This window comes from Diadema antillarum, unplaced genomic scaffold, assembly GCF_040938485.1.
Source record: "Diadema antillarum isolate AM-2024a unplaced genomic scaffold, OU_Dant_1.0 seq00002342_RagTag, whole genome shotgun sequence".
Classification (NCBI taxonomy): Eukaryota; Metazoa; Echinodermata; class Echinoidea; order Diadematoida; family Diadematidae; genus Diadema; species Diadema antillarum.
This window is the reverse complement of record NW_027272957.1, coordinates 31,842-48,572: the sequence shown is the minus strand read 5'-3', so window position 1 is coordinate 48,572 and position 16,731 is coordinate 31,842. Positions and strand designations below refer to the sequence as shown.

General features: G+C 41.1%; 1 protein-coding gene across 1 annotated transcript in view; it reads right to left on the bottom strand.

Annotated features, from left to right (window-relative positions):
• Nucleotides 1-16,731, bottom strand: part of LOC139714615 (solute carrier family 12 member 4-like) — a gene marked incomplete at its 5' end in the record, with an annotated part of 56,592 nt that overhangs the window by 21,110 nt on the left and 18,751 nt on the right. The window contains 9 exons of the mRNA XM_071626296.1: nt 451-530; nt 3,509-3,597; nt 4,877-4,981; nt 7,883-8,101; nt 8,872-9,165; nt 9,538-9,595; nt 10,170-10,268; nt 11,100-11,231; nt 13,461-13,684. Coding sequence (XP_071482397.1) covers nt 451-530; nt 3,509-3,597; nt 4,877-4,981; nt 7,883-8,101; nt 8,872-9,165; nt 9,538-9,595; nt 10,170-10,268; nt 11,100-11,231; nt 13,461-13,684 — 1,300 coding nt within the window. The remainder of the gene's footprint in view (nt 1-450; nt 531-3,508; nt 3,598-4,876; nt 4,982-7,882; nt 8,102-8,871; nt 9,166-9,537; nt 9,596-10,169; nt 10,269-11,099; nt 11,232-13,460; nt 13,685-16,731) is intronic.

The following is a 16,731-nucleotide window of genomic DNA, read 5'->3' as shown; positions in this document are numbered from 1 at the left end:
TTTGGCTCGGTACAGTACGGTACGGTACCCTTTAGGAGCATTCGAACGTTCCCCTGGCGCGGTACGGTACGGTACAGTTCACTTTAGGAGAGCGCTCGAACGCACCCTATCATTACCAAGTTGGCAGAACTCCTGTTTACACCCAGATGTAATATAAAGCCTGTATTTGCCAGGTTGACATTGGAAGTGGGGGTGGGGTGGGGTGAAACTAAATTTACATTTTTTCTTTGACTGCATATTCTAGGGGCTTGAAAGTTCATTCTTGTTTCAAATTCGTCTACATAAAAAATCTGCTCAATGAGGTGGGGTTTGATTCATGGGTTCCGTTGCCTTTCTTAATCAAAAATACTAGTAATAGTGTCCAAAGTTCCATGCTAGCACAGCAAGAATTGATGCATTCTATCCCGTATAGTTCAAATATTGAAAATCATGACTACGAGGACATCTTACTTGGTGAGCTGCCTGGGACTCTCCATACTTGAGGCTGAAGTCTCCTTCCAGTACGGACGCCACGAGAGTGAGACCCTTGCCTGCAGGGGAACGGCAATATCAAAGAAGAAAGATGTATGTTGGGTCTTGATTGATGCACTGTTCTCTTCATCAGGGACTTCCAATGGAAGCCAACCCCGCTGTGCATTTCACCTCTTAACCCTTTCTGTGCTAGGGCCTTTCTTTGACAGTGTGTACAATGCTATGGGGTTTTCTGTGCCAATTGGCATTCTAAGCACACAAAGGGTAAAGCAAGGAGTCTTGCGCAACAATGCTGCGATACTTTCATCAAAATGTTTATTTTGTGCCAGGGTCTCACAACTTTAATTCTCCTGCTCTTGTCAAAAACAAAGCACTCTTTGCTTCCAAAATAAGTCAATTTAAAGTTTCAAGATTTACAGCTGCACTTTGGTGTGTTACTTTACAAACAAAACAAAGAAGAAATGAACATTGTGCACATGCACATCTAGTTTGAATTTTAAAATACATTTCATTGCAACTTCAACTGATCCATCAAATAAGAAATAACTGTCATCATGACTAATTACTCTAAGAACAATGATTGTCCTGATTTTTCATTGATACTGCGGACTAGATTAGGTGCAGCATAAATGACCTTAAAATGGCTGGTCTCCATCTACAGAATGGAGCGCGTAACATACACAACCACACATCTAACATTTGTCAAGAGGAACCCTCAAGGTTGACAACGGAACAGCGCAATACGCCAAAGGGAAGAACTATGATTTGTATTGTTGGATCAGGGCCTGCTTCCTGCTATTTAGGACTACAGAATGCACCACACTCGTGGGCACATGCCATCTCTCCGTAAGCATGTGGAACTACTGAGGGAGACCTGGAACATGACTCAGTGAGGTTAATTTGTCTGGCATAGTGGCGTGTGCTGGTGGTGTGGAAAGAGAAGTGAAATCTGGCTAGCATGCTAAACAGATCAGACCATGTCACACGGCAGTCCAGGTCAGACACAGTTATTCTTGAGAGAGAAATACAGAGTTCTAGAATACTCAAACCACACATGCTTTTCCATGAGAGTGAGCATGACAGCAAAAAAAATAGAGTGACTGTGAGAGACAGAGAGGGAAGATAGAGAAAGCGAGTTAAGGAGAAAGATAGATAGATAGGTAGATAGACAGATAGGTAGATAGATAGTTAGGTAGATAGATAGATAGATAGGTAGGTAGATAGGTAGGTAGGTAGACAGATAGGTAGGTAGATAGATAGGTAGATAGATGGATAGATAGCTAGGTAGATAGATAGGTAGATTGATAGATTGGTTGAAAGATAGGCAGATAGACAGGTAGATAGATAGATAGGTAGATAGATAAATTGATAGAAAGGAAGGTAGATAGATGGATAGATAGATAAATAGATAAATGGATAATTAGATAAATAGATAGGTAAATAGATAGGTAGATAGACAGATAGATAGATAGGTAGATACAAAGATAGAAAGAAAGACAGACAGATAGATAGATAGAAATAGATAGATAGGTAGATACAAAGATAGAAAGAAAGACAGACAGATAGATAGATAGAAAATAGATAGGTAGATAGATAGGTAGATAGACAGATAGATAGGTACATTGTTATGTAGATAGGTAGATACAAAGATAGAAAGAAAGACAGACAGATATATAGATAAAAAATAGATAGATAGATACATGGAGATAGATATATAGATAGAAAGATAGAAAAAAAAACAGACAGATAGATAGATAGAAAATAGATAGATAGATAGATCCGTGGAGATAGATAGATAGATAGATAGATAGATAGATAGATAGATAGATAGACAGATAGAGAGATAGATAGATAGAGGAGAGCACCAAAGGCTACACATGGTCACTGATGACACAATTCACACTGGAACAGGAAAACGTCTGGTTCTGCTTTCTCATCTGCTTTTCCAATCAGTCCCTTTTTTTGATTGAGGGGGTCACATGACCTACATCGATCTCTTATCGCATGCCTACAGATTTTGTCTTCCCCAGCAGCCGGAGCACATTTCCCAACGCCTCCTATATGGCTTGACTGGCTGTAGCTATCCTGGCTAAACATATGATGTTTTGACATGCCTCTAAACAACTTCCTGAATTGCCATACAGCCTCTATCCGGACAGACAAAAATAAGTATCAGTCAAGCCATTCTCGCAATTTCTGGTCTTCATCTCACTATCGCATCGGTTTTCCCACACTAGAGGGTATTACTCATAGTGACCCGAGTTCAGACAACTTTATGCTGCACGTGGTATCGCGTGTTACACACTTGGCTACAGTGGCTATGCTTTTATCACGCTGGGTCACACTTCTGTTCTGGGTAGGTTGTGTTCACTACAGAAATGACCTGACTGGTGGTTATTTCCAAATGAATTAAACCAAATCTCTGTGTTTCGATGATAAAATGGCTCTCAAAATTTTCTCCTACCAAACAGTTCTAATGATTGGACATTACTGCAAGACATGACAAACAGAAGAGAAAGGCGAAAGAAAAGTTTATGAAGGAAGTTCACTCATTTCATCTGAAAGTAGACAGTAGCATCAACAGTAATAGTAATAGTAGCAACAGCAGCAGCAGTAGCAGTAGTAGTAGCAGCAGCAGCAGTACTAGTAGAAGTAGTAGTAGCAGTATTTGTAGAAGAAAAAGTAATTGAAGTAGTAGTAGTCAAAGTAGTACAAAAGCAGTAGTCATAGTAGCTGTAAGTGTAGTAGCATCAGATACAGTAACAGAATAGCACTAGTAACACAGTAGTTGTAAAAGTAGAAGTCGGAATAGTACTGGTACAGTGTAAGTACCAGAATAATAAAAACCAGGGATACTAGTACAGTAGCAGAAATAGTATAAAAAAAAGCCAATTCATATGTAAATATACAATGTGCTTCGGGGCACTGGGGAGAAATCAAGAGAGAGGAAAAAACCCTTGCCAAAGAACTGAGGCAATGCTTGGTAGAACATGAGTATTAGAAGAAGTCATAGTCAGTGGTGAGAAGTAGTACTTACCTGCTTTGAGCTGACTGGCAAATGTGAGGAGCTTCCTGTGTTTGGGCACTAAGTCTGGATTGAGCTTGCACAGAACCAGAATCTGAGGTCTGCAGAAAAGCATGAAATGAAAATAGGTGTTCACTATGTAATAAATAATCACTATTATCAACATCACTGTCTTCATCATCATCATGAGTATCATTACATTACTATTAGCAGTAAAAGTAAAAACTGTAATAACAGTGCAAGTACCTAGGTAAAAGCAAAAGCAGAGCTACCAAGTCTCACGCATTCTGCGTGAGACTCAAGCATTTAGGGGCAATCTCATGATCTCACGCATGACACCCATTTTTCTCACGCATCAGGCCAAGTCTGCAACTTGGGCCTATAATAATGAGTATAGTTCAAAAGATTAAAGTGATACTTGCAAATGAAGGTATATTTCCCTTTTGTCTTTCAAAATAAGTAAAAAATAGTCACTTAAGTATGCACCTGATCGCACCATTAAGAGCTAAAAATTGAAAAAGCTCCCTACCGTGGGAAGCCACAGGGGGGAAAAACCCCTCCTACACCTTCGCTCGCGCGCACATTCACATGCCGAGATGCCGAGTCATGAAAATCTCACTCATAAAATTTTTTTGAATTTGGCATCCCTGCAAAAGTAAAGACAGAAGTAAAAGTAAACATAGTTTTTGCCATTAAAATAGTGGGAGAAGTAGCAAAAGATGTTCTCATCCTTATCAAATGACATACTACCATGACCTTCAAAGTTTATTAGATATCACAAAACTTAAGTTCATTATAAACCTCTTCTGTAAAATTCAATGATGCAGTATATTCATATTGGCAGACAAATCATTACATTTACTGAGGAATTTGTTTGACTTTGTTGCAACAATGCATGCCCCCATTCCATAGAAGGAGGTTTACTTTTATAAGAAATGGACGCCCCTACGTTTTCATTTTTATAGCTTCCTAAAATAACAAAGGGATAGACACAAAAGTAATGGAGGCTTTTAAACACAGTAATACAGCCTAACAGCAAACAGCAAACTGATCAATTTATCTACATCTCACAAGCTCCGTTCTTACATAGTTCACTCCTTTCCATCACTGTATTTACTTTTTGGTCAAATTTACGAAGTATGCATTGTTTCTCTCATGATACGTTCATTTGCACATAATATATTTTGTATTACACTTTACAATTTGCACTTCATACAAATTGTTAAAACAGTAAAATGTAGAATCCGTATTATGCATTACCTTCTGTTGGGTGGAAATAACATATAAATGAGTTAAACTGAATTGATATTAGCAAACAGTTTTTATGTGTACATGAGTAACTCAACTTCTGAACTTATCTTTTCCACCTTCATGACTTACCGCCAGTTTTTAGTGTGTGGAGGGCCCTCCTCTAGTTTCAGGAGGCTGTAGCGTGCAGCAGTCAGGGACAACCCTCGTAAGCCATCTCCCCATTCCTTCTCGGCTCTATGGATGCCAAGAATTATCATTAGAAATACAAATAGTAATGCATGTTTGTTAGTAGCCTCATCTGTATGCATGAATTGACACAAGCTAGCATTTTTTTTACACCTTTTGTCACACCTATGCTCAAGTTCACTGGTACTCAGCTGGCCCATTTGAATCACCTTGGTTCATGCTTATATAAGTCCTTGCTTAAAGACCTAATAAAATGGTTTAGGCATTTTTTTCTCAATAATGTAATAATATTAAATGTTAAATTCTAAGTAATTCTATGGTTGTACGGGGTTTTTTACTGTTCTGAATTTTGTTCTATATTTGTTAACATAATGGATGCAATTTCCTCGGTTTTGGAAAACTTGCTATACTTTCGCCGCATGCGGCGCACTATCACTTCTAAGTTGTGATGACGTCTAAGAACGGAGTCGTTCACGACCAGTCTAGCCGTAGCCAGCGAGCTGGCAAGGCTATGCTAGCGCAGCGCAGCGACAGCCGGCGCTGGCGGCTGCACTGGCTAGCGCTGGCGGGGGAGCGAGCTAGCAACGCATAGCAGGTGCTGCGCTGCACTATTGTCATTGGCTAAGCCTTTAGACAAAAGAATATTTAATGGACTGTATCGGATTTAATACTGCCAATAATACAGATTACAACTGTGGTACGCTTGGATATCCATTATTTTCGGCAAACTCGTGAAATAGGCCCCACCACTGCGTGTCTGTACTAATACTGTAATAGATAAATAGTAATACTACGGCGACTCGCCTGTTTATACTCATGAATTCAGCCCCACCGTGTGGCGTTCATCTCGGTAGGTAAGCACGGCGGTGGGGCTGCCTTCCACAGTCAATACTCGTGAATGCGGCGAAAATGACTTCATAACTCGGCTAATTTAACGGCCAATTTAACCATACAACCCTACCTAACCCTAAACCCTGGGAGGACCTACCCTTGCTTGCTATAAACGCACGGGTACGGTGCACGCGCACTGCGGTGGGGCCTATTTCACGATAGCCCCACCACCACTGCGTGTCTGTACTAATACTACGGCGACTCGCCTGCTTTATAGCCTAGACCTATTCGTGAATCCAGCCCCACCGTGGCATTCATCGGTAGACCAAGCACGGCGTTTGGGCTTCCTTTCACAGTATGATTTTTAGCATAAAACAAAAACTACTCGACCAAAATTGACGATCATTCTTGGTATCGTTTTTCTTAGAAAATGGCGCATCTAAATTACTGATAACAAATATTGCAGAAACTGACTATGGGAAACTGGTTAGGCCTTTTTTTTTTTCCATTTTTTTTTAGCCACGACCCATCCTGTAACAACATATCCCCCGAATAGGCGTTAGAGTGTAGCCTCTGTACTACTACCCAAGATTCTGCTATTACTACTTACTAGTCTACTAGACCTATGCCGTAGTGGTAATAGTACTACTACTAGTAGTAGTACTAGTAGACTACTACTACTACTTAGTATAGACTACTATAACTACTAACATTGTTAGTAGACTGCTACTAGATCTACTACTAGACTAATACTAGTAGTTTAACTTGTAAGCGCCGGCCGACGGGCCAGGCCACGGCCGGGACGCTCCCGCTTGCTTGCTGGGGTCGGAGTAGCCGCTCACTTTGTGAGCAAGCTGGGTCTGTTCTTCTAATCTATTTACTAGACAAACAGTTACAACTTACAATGGCAATCATGTAGAATACAGTACACGTATATCCTTTCTAACGTTAAACTATATGGGGGCATACCAGACATACCACTCTGTATTTCCCAGGCGATCGTTTCCGTGAGGTCTATTCTCGGGCTTGGTGCCATGTTCATACCCTCTTGCATTGGCAGCGGGGGAGATGCAGCTGGTTCATATCAGTAAGGTGCAGCCCCACGATAACGTTCTGGTTCATCGGCTGCCTCTCCCTCCCCATCTTCCCCTTCAACTTCATGTGCCTCCTCTTCTTCTCCGCTATCGTCAGAGCTGCAGTCTTCATCATCATCATCAATGTCGAAGTTTACCCATATAGGGGAAGACATTATGCTCGAGGTACCAGGTATCTGTGCAAGCTAACTTAGTGATAATGTACGTGGTAATGCGTACATGTCGACAGTCAGTGGGTCGGCCGGGAGCGCACATCCCGCGGGGCCCGGGCCAGGCCGGGCTAGCTATCGTGTACGCGCGTCTACCAAGCTAGTAATCTGAGTGCTTGTGCTGAGCGGCGTCTGCTAACTGAGCACAACTCCGTGCTTATACGTCATCAATCGGTTCAGGGGTGTTGGTCACGTGACTATCTTTTTCGCAAAAGCTGCAACGGGGTCCTCCAAAAATGTGATATTTGGGGGAGTTTCTAGAAGCGATAAAAACCGGAACGACACTGACAACATATTTACATTGATAATCATGACATATATTTTACATTTCTTTTGCATATTAAAACATTTTGCAAGCATTTTATTAGGTCTTTAAACTGGTCAACATACACATACTCTAGAGAGTTTCTTATTATTGCAACATAATGTCAATATCATGAACTGAGAAAGGTATTCAAGTGAAATACAGATTACATGGTTATCTGTGTATGTTTTCCCATGTAATTACAGTATATAATCTGCCCCATGTAACTATGGGCATGAAAACTAACAATAATGAGCACAAGACTTAAATTCCACATTTCTTCTATCACACTTTGTGTTTAATCATACCGTTGGTGCTTTCTGTGTCCCCAAAAATATGCAGAAATGAAATAAAAAACCAACTTATGCATGCATTCTATATAACCAAATCCCCCTACATTTTGTCTCCATACAAATGTTTTACTGCATGTGACATAAACCCATGCCCGCTTCAATCGCTGCTCCTTTTGAAACCAGTCACATCGAGTCAATTATTTGACCACACGACTCACCCCTGGTACTCAATGTACTTGTAGATGAATGCGGCGACACCGATGGCCACGAGGGCATAGTACCAGCTGGAGATGAACATGAGGGCTATGCAGAATGACATGCCTAGGAAGGAGAGGGTCCAGTGGTAGAACTGGAAGCGAGGCCGCCAGTTGGGGGTCTTCAGCAGGGTCTGGAGGGCGCAGGCCAGGTTGACAAAGGCGTAGCACATCAGGAAGAACCTGCCCACGGGAGGGATGGTAGAGAGGACCGTGAAAAGAATCTCCCATCTATCTACACTTTCTTTATGATTCTATCTCAACATGATGATGAGAAGATTGCAGTTAGGTACTGGGGGAAGAATGTATGAGTGAAAAATACTTCTGATGTAAAACACAGGATAGTTACTGAGACAGACAAGAATGATTTAGTATGGCAACAATCTCTAAGATATATCTGTAGATGATGAAGGTAATGATACAAGACTTAGAAAAAAAAGCAAAACATAGATTTCTCTGCTTTCATTTCATCTTAAGATTTGCATAGAATCGAGGTCTTTTCTGTAGTTATCCTGAATTCCAAAGACCAAATACATAGTATGGCTACAGCTTATCACCAGAAAGATGCAAACACTTTTCATACTCTCATCCTAAATCAGAGATTTAAAGTGGCAGTCAACCATGCCCTTCTCATCCCCCCACCACTTTTTGATTAATTCTATTTTTTTTTTTTTTTGGGGGGGGGGGGGGGCAGTGGCGGTATGTTGGCACTACAGAGCAAAGGTATACCTTGCAGTTATCCAAAATTCAAAGGAGCATCACGACAGAAAGTAGGGCTTTTCCCATATCACAAGAAATATGACAATTAATAACATACATTTAACAATCACATCCTAACAAATCCCCAATAAATTACAAAAATAGAAATATGAAAACAGACCTCACACTAAAACACACACACCAAAAAAAAAAAAAAAAAAAAAAAAAAAAATGACACTAGTCAATCAACTCACATGGTAATAATAGGGGCAACCAGATCCAGGCTGGCGATACAGATGCCCACTTCTGAGATGAGGGCCGTCAGGAGCAGGGCCCAGGTGGGCTCCCCAGTGGCCGAGCCCTTGCCAAACACACTCAGGAATGGGATGAGGTTGTCCTTAGCAATGGCCTGGAGGAGGCGGGGTGCGCCCGTCAGGGACTGAAGCCCCGCCCCCACAGTGGAGAGGAAGGAGCCAATCAGCACCACCCACTCGGTGGGGAAGCAAACGGAAGCTGCGATGAGGCCACCCCCTATCGACTCGCCGTACCTAGGTGGTGAAAACAGGAGAATTCAGATTTCCTTTTACTTCTGTGTGTTATGTTGCACTTACAAATTCAATTACTTTGTTATTTAGAGAGTACTGTGATAAAGGGTAAATGCCAGTTCAAGTGAGTCCCAACAATTCAAAACAGATAACAAGAAGGTAATCCTACAAAAACCTATTGATGAGAAAAGTTGCAATTGTACCTTAATGCAAAAACTTAACTCGCCACATCCGATACTGTTCACACGCACAAAATCTCCTAATGATAGAGTACTAGAACATATCTTTTGTCTCCCCATAACTATCAAAGCCAATATTAAAGGGAGATTGTATACAGAACTTGCTCATGTTCACATGAAGTAATGGATCACTTACTTGTCTCTCAGAACAGGTCCAGCCACGGTGCCAGCAAAGAAGAGGACAGACGTAAGGTCTGACGAATGATAGATGTTAAAGAAGCTCAATATCCAGTCAGAATTTTGTGTCAGTTATCATCTCCTACATCACATCTGCAATGCCTCTATTTCAACTGTATCTTTCTCACTATCAATACAATCATCTTCAGAGCTACCACCATCACCACAGTAACTGCCATACAATTACATCTTTATCATGACTGTTATGTATGTATAAACACTTGCTATTTGTATAACCATTAAATGCCATTAACTTCAACAAAGCTGTCATATCTTCGTCATCATCATCATCCTTATCATAATTTTGCATCATTGAAAACAAAATAACAGAGTCACAATCATGCCTCCTACCAGACACCGACATCAATGCTGTGTTGCACAATCCTTTTTCTCTGTCGTCCACTACAGCTTCACAATTTTACATCCATCTCAGAAGTGCGCATATTCATAATCTAATCAGTTCTGTTTGCTATGATGGTGCAAACTTTACAGCTACAAACAAAGTCTGTGAGTTACAATGAAAGAACTACATGTTGGGGAAAACAAACAAATAAACACTTGTCGAGCATCAGATGATGTTGCTAAGGATACAGATAAGGCTTGTCGTTACGATAGCCCCAATGGTTCCCCTTGGAATGGAGTACTGGGCATCTTTCAGATCTCCTGAGCGATTACTACCTGCCATGATGCCTGTGCGAGATGAAACCAAGGGAGAACAGACGAAAACACAGAGAGATACGATGTGAAAGTCTACATTCACTGCATACACTTTATCAATACGTAAACTTTCAACGCCATTATTCTCACCATCTTTATCTTAATCTTTACTATCATTATCATCATAACCATAACCAAAACATGGAATTTGTGCTATTTTGTTGAGACATTTCGTTCCAAAATGAGAATAGCACACTGCAAGCAGATCACCTTGATCTTCTACATCTGTGATTCTCAACCTTTTTCAACCCAAGGCCCACTTTGGCTCCTACACATTTTTTTCGAGGCCCATATTTAGATGAAATTTGAATTTTTTTTATTCATATATCTGGCCGCTTTGCAGTCCACCAGTGGGCTGCAGCTCATCAGCTGAGAAGCATGGTTCTATGTGTTTTACTGTATTACAGAGATCTGCACCTTCATCATCATCATCATCATCATCATCATCATCATCATCATCATCATCATCATCACCACAACCAGAACTAGAGATATGAGCTTTTCTACTACACTTCTTTCCTCCATGAGAATGGTACATTGCACACAAAACACCTTCAATTCATTACATGACTTGCTTCATTACCGAGAACCTGCAGTGGATTGTTGAGAAAAGTGGACATATGATGGGGTCAATTGAATACAACAACAACAACAACAACAACAACAACAACAACAACAACAACAACAACAACAACAACAACAACAACAACAACAACAACAACAACAACAACAACAACAACAACAACAACAACAACATCAACAACAACAACAACCTTCAAATGTCATAAGAAACATCACTATTACCTGTGACTGAAGGAAAGAAGATGGCTAGGAGAATGGTGAAGGAGGTTGTGATATCGGCAACTACTTGGTTGGGCTTGCCAGGCTCTCCCTTCAGAACCTCTCCTCCCTTGCGGTAGTCAGACCATGCGTTTTCTGGAGAAATCAACAAATGCATCGAGTGATGCCCCATTATGAAACTTCACATTCATTCCTTTTTATTGTGCAAATTATCCCAACAAAACTTGCACATGACACACTTTTGGTATAAAGAAGTCTCAATTCAATCATCATCAGTTTTTTAAACTCATTGTCTGGGTTGTCTCTGTGAATATAATTTTTGAGATGTTTGCTTTCATGTGAGGCCAGTGTACAATGACTGTGGATCAACATTTGTGATGTGTGGAGAGTGCTCAAAGACCCCTTGTCATTCTTTTTTACAATGGGCAGCACCAAAGCTTGTTGTCCTGCAAACAAGTTGAATGGGGATTTCGCCTCTTTACCCGTAATGTCCTGGCAGACGTTTGCCGCAGAAATCATCGTTTTGCATCATCATTACATTAGCATCCCTGAAATTCTCTACATATCTTTGCACCGCAGAAGGATTATTGGTAGATGGAAATAGTCAAGTCCCTCTAGTATGCTCTAACAAGGCAAGTGCCATAATGTGTGTCCCCAATTCGCGTACAAGAAATTGTACGCGAATGGGATATAACAGATAAACTAGAAATGTCGCTACGGCGACTGGCATGCCTCCGCCATAATGCATGGTTCTCTATAGTACATGTGGACAACGTGCGTTTACATTTTCACAAAATTGGCAAAATATTAAAATGAAAAGTTTGTCACAAATGTGTTGAATGTTCACTTTCCTTGACCTAGGTTTAATTGGATGAATAGGAGAGCATGTATTTGGAGATTTAAGAACTTTAACTTGACTTTGATCCATTCATAAGTTTATGCACGGAGTAATTTTCAAGGTATGGAGAAAAAGTGTAATTTCTGTATTGAATAGTAAATTGTTGCCATTTTAAACTGGCCTTTGACCCTAGAATTCATATTAAGATAATCACCGTCAGGCAGAACATGCAAAAATATGTAGTAAGTTTCAAAATAACTTGAACCATTTCCTAGATATGGAGGAAACAGTTAGTTCAGCACATTCACTTGATCTTTGACCTTTTGACCTTTGAGGAAAAAAAAAAGAAAAAAAAACTTAACGGAGAATCTCTATTGGGTTTTACATGCATACACCAAGTGTAAAAAAAAAATTCCTGCTGGCATTGCATAAATATGAGGGAAATAGTAAAATTTTGAAGTGTTGCCCTTGACCTTTGACCCCATGAACCTCAAATTCTCTAGATAATCACTGCCAGTCAGTACATGTATACTATGTTCCATGAAGATACCTTGAACAATTTCCACGGTACAGAGAAAAAAGTTAAATTTCAATATTTCTACTTGACTTTTTGACCTTTGACCTCATGACCCCAAACTTTCACCAGAGAATCTTCATTGGGTAATACACTAAGTTTCAAGAAAATATCTTCAGGCGATGCATATAGATATGAAGGAAATAGTGAAATTTTACGTATCTGACCTTGACTTTTGACCTTTGACCTTGAGCATGTGCACCCAAAAGTTGATAGGCACGACTTCCCCCAATACACATACATGCCAAGTTTCATTAGGATACCTCAAAAGGTTTTTTAGTTACGCTTGCCACAAAATTCATTAAGGACGGACGGACGGAAGTACGGACGGAAGGACGAACGGAAGGACGGACGGAAGGATGGACGGACGGACAATTTGAAAACATGATGCCTCCGGCACCACTTCGTGGCGGAGGCATAAAAAAAGAGATAACAGACAAAAAGAGATATGAAAGGGTAAAAATTTGTGGCAAAAACAGAAACGTGCCATAAAAACTTAACATTGGGCCCTTAAAATTCGTAGACCCCTGCCTGTGACCTTTGACCTTGTGGTGACCATCCACTCCCAAAGGGACATCTACCATCCAAATTTGGTCACAAACGGACCTATGGATCAAAAGTTATGACCCATAATAGAAACGCGCCATAAAAACTTAACATTGGGCTCTAAAAGTTCATTGATCCCTGCCTGTGAGCCTTGACCTTGAGGTGACCTTCATATATGGTAAAATGTGAAACTTTGTATGACCCCTCTTTCCTTGAAGTTTGATTGCAATTGAAGCCCAGAGTAAAGAGTTATTGAAGTTTTTGTAGCGTTACAGACAGACGACAGACGGACGCCGCAGGCGATCCCTTAGTCTCCCCTCACCTCCGGTGGGCTCGACAAAAGTCATAAATAAAATCCTATTAAAATCTGTTCATATTAAGACAGGAACTGGATCTTGAATCTTACTTTTAAAGACACCCGAAGAGAGCCCCGGTATGGCCAGCTCCCGTTTCAGGACGTAGCTATCCACGATGCTTTCGCAGTCTGTCCCGTTGGCGTACGAGTCGCACAAGGACATGCCCAAGTCAGACATCACTTTGGTGTTGTTCTCATCGTAGATGTACCAGCTGCAGTTGCTAATGACACTTATATCATGCTTGATGGCAATTTCTCCATTCAGAGAGCAGTATCTGTTTGAACAGGCAGGAATATACTAACATCTATCAAAATAACCATTTATAGCATACTCATATGAAGAAAGAACAAGAGACCCGCGGGTCACGCGCTCACCTGAGTATCGCTATTTCACCTTCCATGCATTCTTGCACACTCTTACCTGAGATCATTGGATACTTTAGGTCTGCATATGGATCCCTCCCCCCTCAACTCGGGGGGGGGGGGGGGGGGGGGGGGGGGGCAGGCGGTCCTGGATCTGAATCTGCAATTAACAAACTTGGAACTAAAGTCATCAATGTACAAACTCATGGTATTAACTTTGCTTTATCATTTCTGGTTCTAGAGCAGGAGATTTTAAATATTCCTTAATGTGGGGGGGGGGGTGGGCCCCCTAGGGGCCCCCCAAGAGGGACATGGTGCCCATTTGAAGGAATTGAGATTCTATCCCCCTAGGGATGCTACCTGCTAAGTTTGGTCAAAATTCATCTTGAGGTTTTCAAGAAGATGAACATGTACAAGTCAGGCTCCATTACAACTATAGGACTTCTCCCCAGCCCTCTCCTGGGTCCTAAGGGGTGGGGGGGGGGGGGGCACCCCTGATTCCACCAACCCCATGAACAATTTGAAACTACAGTCATCAATGTACTAACTCATAGTATCATCTAAGCCCTATCACTTTTGGTTATAGAGAAGATTTTTAAAGGTTCGTTAATTTTAGGGGGTTTGACCCCTAGGGACCCCCCAGGTGGGCAATGGTGCCCATTTGAACAAATTGAGATCCTATCCCCCTAGGGATGCTACCTACCAAGTTTGGTGAAAATCAGACATGGCAATCTCAAAGTGAAGATGAAAATGTACAATTTAGGCCCCATTAGGACCCCTCCCCACCCCCTCCCCTGGGTCCAAGGGGGGGGGGGCACCCCTGATTCCCCCATGAACAAACTTGAAACTACAGTCATCAATGTACTTACTCATAGTATCATCTAAGCCCTATCACTTCTGGTTCTAGAGAAGATTTTTAAAGGTTCGTTAATTTTAGGGGGTTTGGCCCCCTAGGGACCCCCCAGGTGGGCAATGGTGCCCATTTGAACAAATTGAGATCCTATCCCCCCAGGGATGCTACCTACCAAGTTTGGTGAAAATCAGACATGGCAATCTCAAAGTGAAGATGAAAATGTACAATTTAGGCCTCATTAGGACCCCTCCCCACCCCCCTCCCCTGGGTCCCAAGGGGGGCACCCCTGATTCCCCCATGAACAAACTTGAAACTACAGTCATCAATGTACTTACTCAAGTATCAATTAAGCCCTATCATTTCTGGTTCTAGAGAAGAAGATTTTTAAAGATTCCTTAATTTTAGGGTGTTTGGGCCCCCCTGGGGCCCCCCAGGTGGGCCACGGTGCCCATTTGAACAAATTGAGATCTTATCCCCCTAGGGATGTTACATGCCAAGTTTGGTGAAAATCGGTCATGGGTTTCTCAAGAAGAAGATGAAAATGTAAAAAGTTTACGCACGACGGACGACGGACAACGCACGACGCACGACGGACGCCGGACGAAGAGCGATCGCAATAGCTCACTTGAGCCTTCGGCTCAGGTGAGCTAAAAATTCAAAGATGTCATAAGTCGGTTCTTAAGCCTAATTCTGCACAACACAGTGGCAAAAAAGGAGCATGCAAGCAATGATTTACATAAATATTTCATCTTCAGGCTTTCAAGTGGGATAATGTAAAAAAGTAGGAATAAAGATCTTCCTTGTTCATTTCTGATTTAATATACTGTATCCCTGTACCATTAAATCTTTTTATATTGTCCCTCACACAAACCAGTGTTCATTTCAACAAAATTGTATGAAATAATTTGTCAAACTTATATTTAAAAATCAGACAATTTGCATAGATTTACATATAGACAATTACAGAATATGAAACACAGTATATGAAAAATCAGATATTTAGAAAGGACCGCCCTGAAGGGATTTTCTCTGTAACTTCAAAAATACTGATTTCCTTTTCATATAGATGTAATCAGCATGACTCTTCCTATCTTGCTGGAAATAGTAGCAATGACTTATCCGCTATTGTGAATTGAATCTCACAGACATCATTTGTTTAAAAATAATAATAATAATAATAATGATAAATTTGGAAAACTACAAAGCATAGGGGAAAAGCATACACCATAACAATAAATCACAATCAGCATCAAACAAAGTCCGGCTCACATTCCCATGCATGTTTTCTGGATTTTTAATATTTTTTTATTGATGTTTACATTGATACGAATATTTACATTGATACTGATATTTACTCATCAACCACAAATATGCATACACCCATCCACACACCCACAGACACATGCACATAAAACAAGCTAACATTTTTATGTCTGCTTGCTTTGCTGCAGATAAGAGTCCTGACAAACAAGAACTAGAAAAGATACATGCAATTCAATGCCTTTCCATAAAGAACAAATCAGGGAAGCTTTGCCTGTACTTATAAACACCCATAGATGAGGATCCAATGATGTCATCAAGCCATGCTGAGGGGCAAAAACTTCCTATAGGGGCACCACAATGTATGGGGGCACCATACGCGTGGGCAAGCGCGTAAGCATTACAATACACGCCACATGATAGTCAGGCGGGTATCTGGTTCGCGTACCCCACCCTATAGCTATGCGCACAATCACGCGTGAGTTGTTTTTGCCCCTCAGGCAACATGTCACCTGACAGCATGGAACCTCGTCCATATGTAACGTGTTAACAGTCAGGTTGGGCACCATTGCTGTTGCTAACACTTCTCACTGCTTGCAGGACACGTATATAGTCCGACCTCAGTTATCCTGCCACGTCAGGACAGGTGGGCATCTAGATAAGTGATTTGGCCAGAGAGATATGCTCAAACGCATCACTTTCTAGCACATTATGCTGGGGGCATACCATACATGTTATTATCAATTGACGAATACCATCATGATTATTTGCATGGTATTTTCCAGTTTCATTATTCAACAAATTTAAAAATAGAATGAAATGTGAGTAAAAATCTGTTCTCTTCTA